This window comes from Thunnus albacares, chromosome 18 (genome assembly GCF_914725855.1).
Source record: "Thunnus albacares chromosome 18, fThuAlb1.1, whole genome shotgun sequence".
NCBI classification, from domain to species: Eukaryota; Metazoa; Chordata; class Actinopteri; order Scombriformes; family Scombridae; genus Thunnus; species Thunnus albacares.
In genome coordinates, this window is record NC_058123.1 from 24,165,759 (window position 1) to 24,184,620 (window position 18,862).

The 18,862-nt window shown below is 40.5% G+C and overlaps 1 protein-coding gene across 3 annotated transcripts in view; it reads right to left on the reverse strand.

Annotated features, from left to right (window-relative positions):
* The window catches only part of whrna (whirlin a), a 140,093-nt gene that overhangs the window by 12,579 nt on the left and 108,652 nt on the right, over positions 1-18,862 (reverse strand). For 2 of the 3 annotated variants that reach the window (XR_006398802.1, XM_044333396.1), the window contains exons 6-12: positions 13,547-13,759; positions 12,267-12,488; positions 11,891-11,923; positions 6,221-6,295; positions 3,874-4,459; positions 2,847-3,013; positions 801-923 (exon numbers count right to left, since the gene is read on the reverse strand). Coding sequence is in view for 2 of the 3 variants with exons in the window: in XM_044333396.1 (XP_044189331.1) it covers positions 801-923; positions 2,847-3,013; positions 3,874-4,459; positions 6,221-6,295; positions 11,891-11,923; positions 12,267-12,488; positions 13,547-13,759 (1,419 nt within the window). In the remaining variant the exon portion in view is untranslated. The remainder of the gene's footprint in view (positions 1-800; positions 924-2,846; positions 3,014-3,873; positions 4,460-6,220; positions 6,296-11,890; positions 11,924-12,266; positions 12,489-13,546; positions 13,760-18,862) is intronic. The other variant, XM_044333397.1, reaches the window with a different exon arrangement.

An 18,862-nucleotide genomic window follows, 5' to 3' on the forward strand; every position in this document is an offset into this window, starting at 1 on the left:
CCACAAAATGACTTTTTTTTTTTTTTTTCCATTATCAGAATTTGACCCATTTGGTCCGATAACATTTGTAAAGTCTAGAAGAGCTGCATGATTAATGGCCAAACAGCCAGCACGGGAATATTGCACCTGAGATTTAAAAACTCTGTATACTGTGAAATACGGAGAGATTTATCTGGTGGTGATAGGCTTAATCAGCACTGTGTGAACTCGTTTGGCAAGGGTTTGAATGTAACGGACATTCATTTATATGTAAAAGTTCTGCACTGCAGGTTTAAATGAAAAATGTACACATCTGAACTGAGCCTAACTCTTAGCTTTTATTTAAAAGGTGCTTGATCATCTCCTTTAGGTGCTGCTGATGACTCTACCTTCTGCCTTTATCCTTAAATAGCAACATCATGTTACACAGACTGCCTTCTCTGAAAAACTAATTGCCAAAAAATCTACAGGAAGTCAAGCCTTCTCATGGAGGCCAATAATGTTGAAATCATCTTTGTAAGAGCCCCAATGAGGATGAAATTAGCAGGATTCTCAGTGTGAGTTCAGCTGCAGTCTGAATCCATATAAAGCCTTGAAGGACATCAAATCCCACCTGGAAGGTTGGCACATGGTATCATCGTTGAGAATCAAAAAAGCACAATAAACACAGCCGACAATACGAGGAGAGTATTCAACAAATTGTAGACAACTGCATGTTAAGAATACTGGGTTAAAAAGACATTAGAAACAACCTTATGGTGATATTATTTGAATTAGTAAGATGTTCCTATTATTTTTCTTGTCTTATCTTCCTCATTTACCTGTATTGTGACAATTCTTGGCAGTGGCTGTCGAGTATTGGCTCCACCTTCAATGGCAATACCCAGGGTGCTGGCACTCTTTGCCACCCTCACTAGTGTAGATGTGGGCTCCAACAGCCCTGGCTAAAGGGAGGGAGAGAGAGAATGGTACAAATCATAACATAAGAACATCATTTATACATGTTTTAAAAAACCTGAATATATTCATAACATTACACAACCTCCCATTGTCTGCTTTCACTTTGTGCCACTATGCATACATACATTTTCCTGCCTTTATTTATTCCAAGAAGCACTTAATGCTCAAGAGTCTTTTCAATAATTTACACTTTCATAAAGGTCCTGACTATATGTAATACACGTACATATTCGGTCCTGGTAATATATTCATGAATGAGCAATCATGTTAAACAGCTTCACAAATCAAAGGACAAAAGAAATATTTTTTTAACCACTTCACTCATTTTTAACAACATCTAAGTTGTAATTGTTTTCTCTTTAGTCAGTTTTATGTCAGCTCTTGTAAAGCTTCTGTTCCACTAGCTTCTGTACCTCAGTGGAGCTTTTGTCTCTATGAATTTAACAAAGTTGAATTTAAAAAGTTGAACTGAATTTAAATGACTATTTAAAAGCATCTTGGTGGTGTAGTGAATAGGACACATGCCATATAACTGCAGCGTCCCAGTTGCATCATTTCTGCACCATTAAGTTAATGTCCTGTAAAAATCAAAAAAGCAGTATGGCTAAAAATCTCCGTTTCCTTTCACGTTACTGAGTCATTTGATAATTTTCAACCTGGAAAACCCCATGATGAGAAAACTCAACTACAGGCTGCAGAAGCTAGTAGAACAGAAGTTAGTTAACAGATGAGGCTCACAAACCAGTTAGCTTACTGTCACTTCAGCCTTCTCCAAAACATGTTAAGTGACATGCAAAATTTTCTTCAGTGACTCTGGACCAAATTTACATATTTGCCCGCAACCCACAATTTGGCACCAGCTAGGTGTATGTTCTGAGTGACATAAGGATGACTAGAGTATAAAAAAGACACAACTGTCTTCTTTAAGTTCATCAGAGTTTCTATGAGCATATCATTTTGCTCTTTCCAGCACACTCTTGTTTGACAGTCATACAGGAACAGAATTTAAATCCCCTGCTCCATGGCAATAAAATGCATTTCCATTATCCATTTAGCCTCCACTTTTCCAGCCTAATAACTCTCATCTAAAACAGACATTGACCCTCACAGCCCTCTCATCATAAACAATCAGGCTATTCCATCCTTACTTGTTACTCCTTCCATCAATCAATAAGAACCAGAGAGCGATTTCAGAGTTTCATTACGCTACACTGCAGTGGGTGATGAAATAAATGATGGAACATTTGGCTGAATGAATGACATGACTGAGAAATAAACAAATGAGTGAAACAAAGACAACAGTCTGTGAGAAAACAGAGGGAGGAGAGAAGAGATCACTATTAGGATTGAGAACAGATTCTGGAGGAGGATTAGCAATAAAGCAATAAAGTCCATCAACTCTCTGCTATTTCAGCTGATGCACACATTTGTACTTCTATACTTATGAGGACCCAATGACAATTATGTATTCTCTACCTCCCGAATCCATAAACCTGATTCTAACCTTAGCCCTAAAATAAAGTCTTAGCCCTCAGAAACCCTTTAGAGGAAGTGAGGTCTGGATAAAATGTACTAATTCTTAAAACAGGCTCACTTTCCTAAATTGTCCTCACTTTGCAAAAATCTCTATTTTACCAAAATATTCCCCACTTTCTTAAAATGTCCTAACCTCCTAAAAATGTCCTCACTTACCACTTATGTTACTTTCCAAAAAGGTCTTCAATTTTCAAAAAAATGTCCTTACTTTCTCTCAGGGTCTAAAACTCAAATTGGTCCTCACAAAGACAGAAATACAACAGCACACACACCTTAATTAATTAAATACATTTCATATTCCCCACAGTTTAACAATTAATCCACTCATCCATCCATGTTTGGCTCACAGCTGTTCCAAATCACTCCCTCACCGGTTTGGAGGGGTTGTCCCCCCCGCCCCCCTGGGTGTCTTGGGGGTGGCGTGTGCGTGTGGAATGGGAGCTGCTGTCTTTGCTGAAATGTCCTGACTCAGCTATGTCCACCCCGCTGTCCTCGCTGAGAGTCTGGCCGCTGTCTGACAGCTGAGACAGGGCGCCACCTGAGGGAGAGCAGGCAGACTGGATATCAGCGGTTTATTCTCCCGCTGTAAATAACCTGCAAACATTGTTCCTTTATAATGTCAATGAACACATTGTTTGGTCTTTAAATCTTAATGTGTGAAAGTACTCAAACACTTCTATATCTGTTGGTTTTACTCTTTTACTTCAACTCTTATCAAGATGTGAAACTACACAGAAATAAAAAAAACCCTTTCTCAATCAGCACTGGAAGATTTTTACATTTGTTCTGAAGAAAATATGATTTTAAGACTTAATACAAGATTAAAAGCTTATTAAGATTAGTGATGTTTTTGCACGCAGTCGCGATCGCACAGAGTGTTCTGGGTAATTGCTCATTTAAGCACATTACGCCCAAGTAAACATGTACTTGGAGAGATTATACACTTGACATTTATATGCAACTTCAGACAGAGACAATCATCAAGCCTCAGCATCTGGCCAGTGTTAGGAAATGAATCCAAACTGCAGTATCTGATCTGAATGTTTCACAATCAAGAAAGATACAGCAAATACTCCTGAAGATGTCAGGTGTAAAATCTTTGAAAAGGTTTGTGTACCAATTAATAATTCATAACTTTGGATCATTATGTGCACAAATACAGTTTTTTTTTTGTCCTGAGATATGTACAATATGTGTATTTCAGGTTTTGGCTGTTGAATGTACCTTTGTGATATCTTTGACATCCTTTAAATATATTTTATGAAACTTTTTTTTGTTCAGTTCATTTGTATGCACAAGCCACTAATTAAATAGGACACAAATAATCAAAATCTTTATATGTTAACTTAATACATGTTGGGTCTGTACATTTTACCTCCTGTGCCCTACTTTCCTCACCTCGAGCTTGGGGCAGGGGCCGCACCTCATTGACGTCGGGCTCTGCGTTGGGCCTGTGAACCTCCACTGTAACAAACTGTTGTTTAGTGCCAGGAGAGGAGGCGGCAGAGGCTTTGGACATAGACACTGGCTTAAGGGGCAGAGCAGGAGGCGGAGGAGGAGCAGGGAGTGGAGGCGGAGGCGGAGGTGAGGGGGACGGGGCTGCAGGTTTGGTGCCTCTGCCGGGGGACTGGACCCTGGGGAAAGGGCCGATGTTGTGCTGGGAGACCATGGACAACTGAGCGGCGGTTATTTGTTCTTTCTTGGAAGGTGCTGAGGTTTCTCTCTTTCGGATGGGGGCGTAGTCCCGAGAAGGGTCCCTGGGATGCTCTCGTTTGTGGTGTAGCGAGGGTGAAGCGGAGGGGTGTCCTGGGTCTTTGCTGTGGTTGTGGGAGGTCGGGGCTGTGAAGTACAAGCCTGAGTGGGAAGATTCGGACGAGGGGCATTTGTTGTGCTGGTCTTGTCTACTTGGGCGCCTCTGCCCCCCTGGTGGGGGCGGAGGCTTGAAGGAGGGGGGAGATTCAGCTGTGGTGGACTGTACATCATCCTGAAGTGAGAGGATATTTTCATCATCATTGATTAGGGGTGTAACAATGTACTGTGGCAGAATGTACCACGATAAAAAATGTGACCATTTGCATCACGGAGCTGAAAAACTGAAAGCAGTATTAACTAAATCTGATCAGTTCTGACTCTTAGAAGGTGCTCGTTATTTTGTCTGCATAAATTAAATGCCGGGTGCAATTGCATTTCACCCATTAACACTGTAAGTGTCAGAGGTTTCAACTCAAAATGTTCACAAGCGTTAAGTCTTAAAAAAAAAGGTCCTATAAAATCAGCTTGTGTAAAGATGTGTGAACATCTTGTGAATGTTACTCAAGCCAAGACATTTACTCTTTATCTGCATGAGGACTTCAAGGCATTGTATAATCTTCATTTTAATTCTATGTAGATAAAAATGTGCTGAGGTGGTTCAATCATGTTACACCCCCCCCCCCCCCCCCCCCCATCTTTTCTCACTTACCACTAGTTGTATGTAGTTTGGGTTTTATCTATACATATGCATATATCTGAGATTTCTGCTGCCACACCAATACAGTGGAGGTGAATGGAGTTTAATTTGTGGTGGTCACAGCATTTTGGAAAGACATGTTGATACTGAATGTTTTAAATGTCTTTTTTTCATTAGAGGTAAATAAGAAAATATACTTTTGGTAATTTGGAGGAAATTACCCTTTGAGACATTCTATTATTTACATTTTTCACTAAAACCTGGAAGAAAAAACTTGAAACTAAGAAAGGTAAAAATGTGCAGACTTTGTACATTCAGTTTGTTTAAATTCCAACTTTGTTAAAAATATCAAGAGTGAATAAAACCGTGAAGCGTGTATTGCACCAAAAAATTAGCTGACTGTATTGTTACACCCCTAAGAGAGGATGTATATTAAAAAACAAAGTTTAAAGCCGGTGTTTGTATTGTTTCTTCATGATTATCACCAATTCCCACTCATTCTCTCACTCACACAACTGTATTAGACACCTGTTTAACCATGCCACCAGTTTAAGTGACAATAATAGTTGACCTGAAGATGTTCAACACATCCAAACCTGGTTATACGTGTTGGTTCTTGCCAATTAGATTCCGCTGGTATCCTGCGTTTCTAGGTAAGAGTGCTTGAACACAAATTGAACAGTGGAATGAACAACACTGAGACATGAATGGCTCGCCAGTGTATGGAGTAAGACATAAAATGAGCATAAAAGAAAGTTTACAAAAGAAAAGTAAGGTATGATTTGAGTGGCACTCAGCCTTGGGCGATGGCAAACTAAAACTTTTCTCCTTGACCTCTTTATTTTCACCCGCTGTTCAGAATAACAGATGAGACCTCTTGATATCTCTTGTTGCTTTGGAAATTGTGCAGTCTTTTTTAAACCCCATCACGCAGAGATGGAGAGGTAGGAAGAGGCCTGAACAGGCCGGGGGGCATATAGTGCTCAGCGTCTACTCTCCTCTTCCCATACAACAAAAAAGAAGAAAGACTACACCAGCACTTACGCTGACAAACCTCAACTTCTCTTTCTTTCTCTGGTTCTTATTTGGTGTAAACATTTGTTCCACTCCACCTTAGTCTACAATATAAAGCCTGCGGGTCAGCTTGTCTCAAGTACCTCAATCCTTCCCTACCTCGTCTCCCCTCCTCTTTTTTTTCTATTTTCTTCCCACCCCTCCTCACTTCTCCCCTGTGCCGTATCCATCTTTATCAGGCCAGAGCCGGGCTGTGCCTGCCTTTCTGCCTGCCAGGCTCACCAGAGAGATGTCGGTCAGAAGCGTGTTCAGGCTCTCCGGAGGATCCTCCTGATTACTCTCCACCACGCTGTCGTTCTGAGAGATGGAGGAAAGAAACAGAGGAAGAGGGACACCAGGTGCAAAAGTAAAAGAGAAAGAGGGGGGAGAGATGAGAAGACAGCAAAGACAGAAAAACAGGGAGGGAGGAGGAAGAAGAGAGGGATTTAAAGTGAGAGGGAGAAATCTTTGGAGCAGATGTTAAACAAAGATGTGAGTTTATCCCAAAACAAATGCCAAATTAGATTTGGTGGATGTTCCACCTCTCCTAGAAAAAAGGACAGACGTAAATATCTGTTTGGATTTGCTTGCCAATCTCAAAGTCTATAAGGAAGGCAAGCAAATAAGACATGCTCACACACGCACCTATCATGTGTTCTTCCACAAGCAAAACACACATGCTGTGTAATCGATAAAGAACCATCAGCTCAGTTCAAAGCAGGATTTGGCAGCTCAATTCCACCGGCATGGTGGAGAGAAGGTAATTTGCGGCAGATCTGTGAGTGATTTCAGAGCAGAGGAGCTGAGTTCAGAGAAACGTTGCCCTTCATTTAACTCTGCCACTAAACCAAAACAAAAGCCCCATCAATTCAGCTTAATTACCCGTCGTTGCTGCACAGGGAGCACTTACAGACAATTTATTTATCACAAGAGTCAATCGACTTTCTACATGCGGAGACGCAGCTCTGCAGTGTAAGCAGTCAGACCACGCTGTGTTTGTGTATGTATGATCGTCTTCATCCACATTTACAATCCGAAGACTGTGTGTGTGTGTGTGTGTGTATGTGTGGAAGCATGTGTGTCTCAGCCTACTCAGGAATCATATTATGCAATTAAGCAGAACAAGGCTCACAACCAATGCCAACATCCAGTGTAAATACAGGAGGTAGTGTCATGTTTACATAGTGGTAGTGAAAAATAACAGTATAGATATGGATGGGCATGTTGCACTGCTGAGATCAGACAGCACAATATCAGCTCAATTCATCAATGTGATGAATTGGAAGGTAACTTTTGGGTTTGGGGTACAAAAACGTGTGGGAATGATTTTCCTCTTCATGCTTTGCATAGACATTGTCGAACTTGAGACACCATGGTTGTTGATATTCCTGATTCTGGAGGTCTGCCCCTGGGCCTGTATCACAAAGCCACATTAGCAGGTTAGCCAGGTATCTTCGGGCTTAACTCAAGTTCTCTGGTATCACAAAGTTGGCTCACTTTTACTTGGGATAAATGGGGATAAATCACCATGGTAACTTATGCTGAGCAGCTAACCTGCTCTGGAGCAGGTTAACATCAGAGGATCGGATCACAACACCCCGAACACTGACCATTCAGATTACTGGATAAAAGGAGTCTTTATTCCTACAGAATCCTGAAATAGACAAAAGTCCTGAGTTTACAATAAAGTGACAAGTAAAAAAGAGGAATATATATATTTATATGTCAGTAGAAACATTTTATCGTTCCAGGCTTTCTATTTTATTTAAAACAGAGCTTCTAACAAACAGAGAGATCGTTTACGACACTAAACACATAATGATAATTTTCACTGCATTTTAATTGTGCAAAGTAGATTTTATCCCCAGAGTAGCAGCTGACAGTGTGGATGATTTTACACTCTGATTCCATCACTGCAGCTCAGAATAACATGAGACAACTGTGTGATGATAACTGGAAATAATCCACACACTGTTAATTGGCTCCCATGATTATAAATACAACATTTGGGTCAGATAGACCTCATCAGTCATTAATTACTTCTCCACTCTTTGCTTTGGAAGCAGAAACAGTCTGGCAGTTTTTTATGTGACATATTCAGAATGGTTTCTTCATCATCCAACTAAATAGCAAAAAATACTCACTCTATACTTAAATCATATATAATAATACATACATATTTTTTAAGCCTTAGCCTACTTTTAAAATTTGGAAATTATTTCTAGTGTTTCTACATCTTCTTATTCTGTTATTCTGTTTGACAGGCTGTTGTTTACATTTCACTTGGTTGATTATGACTTTTTGCTATCCCTAAAACAGAATTTTTCCGTAGGTAGCCTACTTGGTTTCAATGTTTCATCTCATGTCATATGAAGTACTTTATTCATGGTTCTAATGATGTTGCTCGTAATTAACAACCCCGCTTCTTTCACATGAACGTGCTTGTAGCTGGAGAAGAAAACCGAGAGTTGACTGAGCTAGTTGATAGCCAGCTTGTGCTACTGGTTTTCCAGGATGGCCAATGTAAAGCTCAGTGAAGCCAGCTCACCCAAAGACAGCCTCAAAGAAGCCTCTTGTTTGCCCTTATTGACAGACTACAAGCTATAATTGGTCATACATACAGTCTGACACGTCTCTCGGCTTTGTCACGGCAGGAAGGAGCGCCATGATCACCTGAACTCACATGGTGAGCATTTTTAAAGAGAAAATTGTGCAGTCTAAACTGGTGCGGCTTGACCGAACATGGCGAGTTAGACTGACCTTGTAACTCTGATTCATTTTGCATGAGAAGCAGTGAATGACTCAATATTACCATGACGGGATCATAGCTTATTAATTTACTGCTCGAATAAAACACATGACCCTACACTGCAACAATAGGAAGCAATTGTGATAACAAACATTATTGATCTGCCCGCAGAAGGTGTTTATGGCACTTGATGGCCTTATAGTGATTAGTCAAGGCAACATTTAGATTTTAAATAGAGCCCTGTTAAAAATATGTAAGATGCAATGTGATCCAGGAAGTAGAGTTTGGATAGTAGATCCATGAGGATGTATTTGATCTGATTTGTTTTTTCTGACCCGTCTCCACATGACAGTATGAATAATCTATTTTTAAATTGACATGGAATGTTAAAAAACAGCTGTTTAATATTCTTCAAGCTGCAACTATGTTTGTGTCTATCTCCATAATATGTGTGTGTGTGTGTGTGTGCATGTGTGTGCGTTTGTTTGCATTGGTATGCAGTTGACAATATACCTGGCTTTGAGTGTGGTTCAGAAATCCAGTGTTTTCATCCTCCCAAACCCACCCAGCTCTCTAATCTGCTTTGCACAGCAGTGGTAGCAGTCACCCATGGGTCCAAAACAACACAAATAGACACACACAGACACACGGGAAGAATACAGACCACACAAACACACACACACACACACACTCTCACACATGTAAATGCCGCTTCTCGGTGGGGAGAGCAGAAAGGCAGAGAAAACCCATGTGAGGCATCTGAATGAGAAGGACTATTTGTGGAAAAATCTGCAGACGGTCAACAGCTTATCTCCACTGTCAGCTTAGACACTGTGTGTACGCGTGTGGGGGTTTTTGTATGTGTAATCAGTCGTCACTTGGATACTGACACATTTAATACATACTGGCACATTTGTGTTCAAGCTTTTGGGACATGCTGTATGTACACCGAACTGAACTACCGATGTGAGTAGAAAAATTAAAACAAAAGAAAACACATCACACGAATAAACATTTAAAAAGTGAGAGTTGGCTGTGCTTCATTGTATTTCTCTGAAGGGCCTTAAATGCATGGCTGGAACAAAAGTTTAAGTAAAAGGATAAGCTACAGCATGTCTCACAGTATATTAGGCTCATTAAGTCTGTAAAAAGTATCTGCCAAAAGACTGTTATATAATGTGTCCATTCACCTGTTTTTATGCATATTTTCAGTGTGCACATTAAAAAAACAGAGTGAAAACGCTGCAGCCACAGGGCCTTATTGCATGTCAACTTCTCCTTCATCACTGTAGTGGCTGATAAAAAAAGAAAATCATAGCATACACACAAAAAACAATACATAAATCCATCTCGGGTAAGAATAGCATTAAGATGTATCAGAGTTGGAGATTGTATGAATTTTATTAAGTAGGGAAAATGGAGGGTTGGAAAAGGGAGAGGATTATGTATTTTTTTGTTTTTACTGAAGGGAGGGAAGTCAAACAATTTTGGGGAGAGTGTGGGAGGGTTTTAACCTTCTCTTGTCCCAGATTTATATTGAGATTTCATCCGTCCATTGTGAGATGTATTGTAAAAAGATCAAGTGGTTTGTGTATATCAAAAAACTGGCTCTTTTGTGCATCTTGGGTCACAAAGGTGCACTTGGCCATATGCAAAGGACGAGAAACTTGCCTCTGTATCAGGGCTTTATTTTCCACATCAAAATCAGATAGAAGGATTAATGTGTCAGGATTTGGATCTTTGTAGTTGTTAGTGATTGAACTGTGTCCCCATTTTCACGAGCCTACAGCGGCTCCCGTCTTCACCGCTGCATCACAGCAGAAAACAGAACTACAGTCAAGTAAAATGCATCATAAAAAGTTCCAGGTCAGCATCACACGCTGCCAACTTGTCCTACTAATGGGTGAATTTAGATGAAACATGCTGATCATTGCTGTTTACAGTGTGGAACGTTAATATCATCGGTTAATTAACGCATGTTTTCTTCAGTCTACGGTGATGTGAACACACACACTTTATTATCTGTTCTTCAGCAGCTAACTGAACTGTTGCCTTCGATTACACACATCACCTGGTGCCTGAAATCAAATCGACGCACGCAGCTGTCTCTCTCTCTCTCTCTCTCTCTCCCCCGCACATCAGTGAGCGGTGGACTTTAAACATTTACCAACCTTGGTTAACAGATTTAAAGGTGTACTGTTTGGCACACCATATAATCCTGCACACAGCTTTCTGTCTCTCCTCTGCACGTCTGCGAGCCTTGGACTAATTCCCAGCCGCTAATGCTTCTAATTATCACGGACGATCAGACATCTCATCTCAAACATATCAAACACAGCCATGATATCAGATCCAAATCATATTCATTTTTTATCATTTGGAATCTAGGTGAAGAGAAAATATCTTGGTGCTCAGGTCCATCAGCAGCCACTGGTGCTGATTAAGTCTTAATTATATCTTGTTACATCCCCTTGAATATAGTATATTTGCATATAAGGGAGTGATTGGGACACAGATTGATTCACGTTCCACTAAAAAAAACCCCAGATTTTCAGTTCAAAATAAGTTTATACCAATGTTCGTGGATTTCATGTCCACAAAAACCCAAACTCTGTTGTGTTTTCGTCTGCAAGAGGACACTGATCATCACTACAGTTTACAGGGATCTCTTTTGACGAGCATAGCTCAGAAAAGCTTTTGGTAATAGAAGGAATTTTTTTTATTCCATCTTTTTCTTTATAAAACTCTCAAGGAGAGTTATTTTTGTGACCTTTTCTTCCTGTTTTCATGGCTGCAACCCTGATCTCCTCCACCGAAACAGCCAGACATCTCCTGTACAGCAATCATTACAACATAGACTATTGACAATTAATAGGACTGTAAAGAGACACGTCACTTCTTTATAAGAACTATACTTTTTGCTGCAACTATAGTATCTGTGGAGCAACACTTACTATAGTGTTGCTCAATCAAGGTAGAGGAAGAAAAAACAAGAAAGAAGAAAAACACTGCAAACAAATTCACTGCAAAACCACAAACCGGGGTGAGATTTGGAGTGTATGTTTGAGTGCCTGGTACACATCAGCCCACAGGGAACATAACATCTCCTTGTTCTAATGTCCTCTATGTATGAGTTTGTACTTAAAGGCATTCATCACTCCTACCTCCATCATATCTATCAGCCAGAGCAGCCTTTCCTGCACAGAGGGGGGGAAAGGGAAGGTTTTAGGGATGAGGTGGAGGTGAGGGGGTTATTGCGATGGAAGAAAAACACAGCCTATCAAATATCAACGGAAAGGCAGTGAAACATGTCATTGTTCAGCCCGACAAAGTCCGTGCCAGAACGGGATCTTTTCTACAGCAGAATCTGTTATAATCCATGGAAATGTATCACACAACCCCCCCTCTCTCTCTCTCACACACACACACAGCCAAACAGAGAAGGAAACAATCACAAAAACTCTGCCCATCTCAGCTAACTCAAGTGCACACTAAATCAAGAAGAGCCAGATTATTTTCCAACTAGTAAACCTGGCGTACCCGTGCAGAGCTGAGGGTGGTGTTGGTCATGAAGCTGGCTGAAGACGAGGTCAGGGTGTCTGGGTACGACACCATGGACAGGGAGTCCGGTTGGAGCGCTGTGGCTCCAGCTGTGCCCTGCCGCGCCTTTAGTGCCTGGATTTCACGTCGCAGCACCAGCCCGTCGAAACGCTCCAGATCCTGCGGGGTGACCAGGCCTCGCACCTCCGACAACAGAGAGAACTGAGGGAGGAAGGTACAGTGGAGGGAGAAACAAGAGGGCACACGTATGATGAGATAGTCTGACTGAGACTCGAGTTCCCAGGCATGTTCATCAGTGGAAACTTCATTTAGTAACTTTTCTCTTCTTACAACATATCTGTATTTGGTTGTGTTGTCTGTGTGTCTATATGTTGCATGTTTGTTGTCAGATTGGTGAAGATATTTCCTTCATTTGATTGTCTTTTGCCTATATGCATGTGTTTGAGCTCTGAGGGCCACCATATTTAAAGCTTCTTTCAAACTTAACTTTTAAACCTTATCTTAAATGTTGGTGTAATCATCTGTAAACCAGATTAAAATCAACTGTGTTGCTCCCAACTTTCACCTCAATTTAAAGTCTGATCAACAGTAAACAGACAACTGCTGTAATTGGTTTAACTTCTAAGGCGTCTGGGTTTTTTAGATGAATTGAGCAAAATCAAAGCGATGACCAATGAGGAAAATGATCCTGAATGTTAATGTAACCAGTTAATACTCAAAAGCAAACTTTCTGGTGCAAATAACATTTGTCTGATCAAAAATCTGTATTTATGTAGGATTTCAACTAAGTTTCACTGAACCATGATTAACCCTTTTCTAAGTTCAGATTCATTCTGGTTGTACTTTTGTACAATTCAAAAAAACTAAACCAAGAACAACTCATGTATTACAGAAATTGTATAGTAGCTCTAAATATAGTACAAGGCAACTGCAAAAGCTTTCAGCAGTGTACTTGGGAAATTGGAAATAAAATGCCTTTGATTTATTGTGTTTTTTTATAAGGTGAACTACTGCAGACTGTGAGTAGATCAAGAGACTTTTAATAGCCGAGGAGAAAAGAAAAACTAAACAGAAGTGTAAGCATCGGCAAAAAGCCTGGGAATTAATCTCCAATGGGCTGAAAAAACTTCAATTCAAACCTCACAGCAATCATACACACATATTGTACAATAGTACAGATTCCTGCACAAAGAAAATATAGTTTCTTTTGATTTTGTTCTTTCATTTCTCAAACTGACAAAAGCCTCCTCGTCCCTCACCTTTGCGTGCGTGTTGAGCAGCTCGAACAGCGCCATGACCAGCTGCTCCACACCGATGTGTCCGTCCCGGTACTCCTCCACGTAGTAGCCCATAGTCTGCCGCTCCGACTCTGTCAGCAAGTGGCGTGCTTGCTCCTCCAGCATGGCCCGGGACTGGTTCACCAGGCTGGACAGGGTCACCTGTGAGCCCGCCACGCCCTTATAAAACCCAGGCTGGTGTAGATGGAGAAAGATGTTGAAATAAAAAAGAGAAGAAATGGAGAAATTTGTTATTTTCATTGATTTATTTCTAAAATTGATTTGTATTTTTTTGTTAATTATGTTATTTATGTTTTAGGGTGATGGAGTGAGAAGGAAAGTTGAGACGAAGAAGTCAAGAACAGGTCATGGAGAGGAGTGGTGGCGGTGGTAGTGAAATGATGTTAAGGATGAGGAAGAAATGAAAGAAGAAGAGGATGATAGCAGATTAGAAAAGAATGAGGAGAAAAACATAAAGAGGAGGTTTGGAGTGAGGAGAACGAGGGATTTTGGAGTAGGAGGGTGAGGAAGAATGGGAGAAATATGGGAGGAAATAAAGAGGGATGTGAGTAATGGCGGCAGACAGAAATGAGTAAAATAGAAAGGAGTCGGATGGAAGAGATGAGAGGAGGGGGTTTGGGAAGATGGCAGGGAGATGTTAATCATGGCAGGAGGTGAAAATCGGAAGGAGGATGATGGTGGATGAAGGAGGAAGAGGTGATGGATAGCGATGAGTGAGAGGCCTAGAAAAACCCAGAGGTGAAGGTGGAGCAGGAGAGGGGTTGAAGTGGAGACAAAGGCGTGAGACCAATCGGGGCAAGAATATAAATTACACCCACATACAATGAACCAGCCATCAGTCTTTTCATCCCAGATGTATAAATTATCATCCTACTTCCTACTTCCTGCTGTCCTACCATCATCCATTATCATTAATGCATTGTGGTGCTAACACCACAACTTGCTGCAGGACAGAAACTGTGCCGTTCACACATGTGGGTGACAGGTTTTTTTTTTTTGTTTTGTTTGCAGCTTTCAAATCTGTCCCCAATGTGCCAGCTGGCTTCCCTGCCAATCAGAAGGACGGCACTTCAAAAACTGATGAGCTGCCAATATCATTTCTCCGCTCCATATCTGCCTTGCTTTTCCCACTGCCTTATTCTTCGCTTTTTCTCAGTTATCTGTTCACTAGCATGCGGCTTTTCTTTAATTAACTCCTTAATCAAAGACACCACTTCAAAGTCACAGCTTCAGGGTCTGTGCCTTGCCTGCATTTGTATGAGACGGAAACAGGAGAAACAGGCCCGATGCTGTCCTCCCCCTCCTCCTCCTCCTCCTCCTCCTCCTCTTCTCTCTGCCTTCACCTCATCCTAAAGTCTCGCCTGCACCGGTCCGTCTGTATTATCAGCAGTTGTTGTTCCAGTGTCCCGGTCTGAGCAGAGCCAACAACTGTTTAGTGCCCAAGGTGAACTCTGGCTCTACCCTGCCTGAATCTTAATCACTGCAATGCTTACCACCAGAATTTCTCTAAAGCATCAGTGTCCCGGTTACTCAACTCAAGAGTACCGTGGAGTGAACCAACAGAACCACACAAGGTATCTGAACAGTCAGTATGTCTCTCGCTGTCATTTTAGAGGGCAAATTGGCACTTGAGAGAGCTAATGAAATCAGTCGTCACTCAACTGGAGTGGAACACCTGCAGTCTCCTGCTAATGAGGTCTGCTTAAGAAGGCGGTGCAGGAGGACAGAGAGGGGGCGATTTTACTGTAAGACCACGATTTTACAGGTAATGGACATCCGGTAACACTGGTCTGTTTGTTGGACACGTTCCATCTCTGAGGTCATTGTCTAGCTGGGTTTGTCAAATGCCAGATAAACTGACTGACCCTGTTATCACAGTGACCAGCAACAACAACTACTGCTGTCGGCATCCAATCAATAGAGAACAAATCAGATAAAGCTGGATCAAAAACTGGCCAAGTACAGAAGAGAAGCGCATCACAAGAGAAGAGCAGTCTTATCTCTGCTATAGCTTGACTTTATTTAACAATAGAAAGAGTAGAAAAAAGTGAGATAAAAGGAAAAAAAGAGAATTCTCAATAGATATGAGACTATTCTCCTCTCAAAACTATGTTTTGTTGTATCATACCTCCATTGATTTTAACATTAACTTATGGGAGACAAAACCCTGTGCACTTTAAAGCACTTCCACTGCACCATATTTAGCCTGTAAACATCGCTGACAATATCTCATCTAAGGGCTTTAATGCAAAGGCTCCCAGAAAAACCAAGCAAATGGCTGGCGGAAGAGGCCCAAATGGTAGTTAGAGACCTCCTTGTACTAACAACCAAAAAGCTAATGGGATGACTAACCCTGCTGGGTTCAAGCAGGTTTCCAAAACAAACTTCCAGAATTGAAGGAGGAGAGTGACTCATAACATGCCATTAAAATCTAATTACTTTTGGGTTTTGGGACTGTTGATCCATAAGCAGTTTTAAGACACTTACACAAGCATCTAATTTTATACACATCACAACCCTCAAGAGACTAAACCTTAAAAAGAAAATACATAAGCAGTATTTAATGAAAATAAAATAAAAATAACAATGAAAAATAATTAAAACTAACCTGAATAAAAACAAGAGTCATATAGCTAGAAGCTCTGGGAGGCAAAGGCACAGTGGTGCTTTGAGCTAAATGCCAACTTGCTGAATGATGACCATGTTCACCTACTTAGTTTAGTGTGTTAGCTTGCTAACATTTGCTAATTAACGCTAAGCACAAAGTCCTGCTGAGGCTGATGGTAATATCACCAGTTTTGGTTGCAGTGGACAAAGTGAAATTTTGACCTGACGATGTGTAAAAGTGCATTCTTGACTTCAGAAATTGTTCTGATTAAATCAATGAATAATCTTAACTCAAAATCCACTCATTTGTTTTTTGTTGTTTTTTTTCCCCCAGAGCTTTCAACCGCATCTCAGTCTTTGTCAGCAGATGGCTCATTTGTCACGGAGACGGCTCAGTTGACAGAAAGATGAAGGAGGTTATTAACACCTGACACCAAAGACCATCTTTGAATGGAGACAGAGGTTGCAACTTTTGTTTGTTAAAATGTCAAGGTAAGTTAAAAGATATGCTTCATTAAACTAGCCTCAGTTTAATGAAGCAAACCATGACTGAACTGGTGAAGGCAGTCAGACAGGAATTAATTTCACTTCTTCAACTTTTAATCATTATGTAGACTTAGAAAAGTCAAACCAAAGACAATACACTGCCAGTTTAGAGTTTGTGTGTGCGTGTTTTCCGTCTCGTTTCCTATAACAACTATCTGAAAACTAGATCCTGCAAGGGCGACACACTTTTGCTTAAGTGAAACTTCCTTTGATTTCTCACATCCTTCTCTGTGAGAAATCAAACCTCTTTGCACTCGGTCTATGTTTGCAAACAAAATTAGGACATTATTTTTCTCATGGGGAGTTTAAGCCCTTTTCTCTGAAAATGAAAAAGGACAAGGAAGACCCTAGGAAAGAGAGGAGAGGAAAGATTGCCATGCCAACACTATAAAAATTGATTGCATATGATGGTGGCACAGATTGGGTCTGACCTCCCAGGGCAGATTCTGGTATTTAAACCTGAGGCCTACAGAGAGAACAAGTGTACCTCTGCCATGTTGCAATGTAACCACCTTAGAAACACCCAATAAATTAGCTTCTTGATCCCATCAGGAAGTTATAACAACAGACACATTTACTACATCATGAGCACTATGCACTTTGAAGATGACAGATATCTTTATTCCCCAGGGTGACTGTTTTGATTTAATCACATTACGAGATTATATATTATTATACTATAACGCTCCTCCATCAGATGGAGGCATGAGAGTGCATTATTGATACAGTCAACAGTATAAGATGTTTGAGCAATGCAGTCAGATCTTGTCCGATGCTCGATGCTGAGGCTCAAATCAGCTTCAGTCTCATTCTGCACACTCCACCAAGAAGTGAAATCGACCCTGCTCTTATCGCAGCTTAGGTCTGTTAATAATCTTGATCAAGTGGATAGATAGTGGTCGCTTATTGCAGTTTCTCTCTCCCTCTCTGCTCTCACATCTTTCATGCATCAGAAGATAAATTATTAGCGACAGAATCAATACATGTGACCAGATCAGAAATTAATGTTTTGGGCAATTAACCTGACTCTCTTGGAGGGCTGACTGATTTACAGTGTGTAGCCAGAATATAGATGAACTTTTGGTTATAAGACAGTATTTCGAACCACAGTTCATCTCCGCTGCCCGTGATTGGTGATATTAATTACACATTTGACTAATAAACAAAGATGAAGATAATTTGTATACGATTGAAATGAGCAGTAACAGATGTGATCTGGCATTTACATTCAGCTTTTTTCCCCACAGTCTGAGGCATCTCATATTGAGTATGTGCCACTACTAAAGATTGATCACTTGTTTTGATTTTGTTGAAAAATACAGCTACAGACTGCACATTTCAAGTACCTCACAATTAGTTAAAGCAGACTAATTTAGGTAAGATATGCTGCATATTTTTTTTATGAACGCCTGTTTGGTCATCATAAAAAATAGCCTGTGTTTTAGCTTTCCTTTGATACAGTAGTGTTAATTTATTATAAAGATATTAATTTATAATACCTTAGTAAAGAGGCTATCAAGTATCATAAATAGCTCTTACAAATACAAAGATGCTGACCAAATAGATACAACACCCATAGGGGTAACATCAGCGATCATCAATGCATCTGCAATAAATTCAGGTTTAATCATCCTCTTTTTCCTTCATATTTTCTGCCTCTGTCTTTGCCTCAGTGACTTGTGTGAGCTCTCTTATGTCTGCTAGCGTTTTAACGGAGAGAACAATGTGAAGTTTATGACATGCATATGTCAGCTGATGGAGCTGATGGTTAAACAAAGACAATAGTTAGACTAAAATACGCTGTGATCATGCAAATCAGCTCCCTACATTCCAAACATGATTCAAAAGGAAACATACACGCACAAACTACAAATACAAGTGGCAATCTACAGTATCAATACCAGCTTGAATATAGAATAGATGGTTTACCAATGTCACCATCTTAGTTTAGTTTATTTGAATTCTAACATTTACTAATTAGTGCTTAACACAAAGTACAGTTTGTTAGTAGTGCAAGTATTGGTCATTAACCAAAGTACTGGAAAACTTGAAATGTTGACCTGATGGTAGCACTAGAGGAAAAGTCAGGTGATCACCAAAGTTATTTCAGTTGATCCTGAGAGG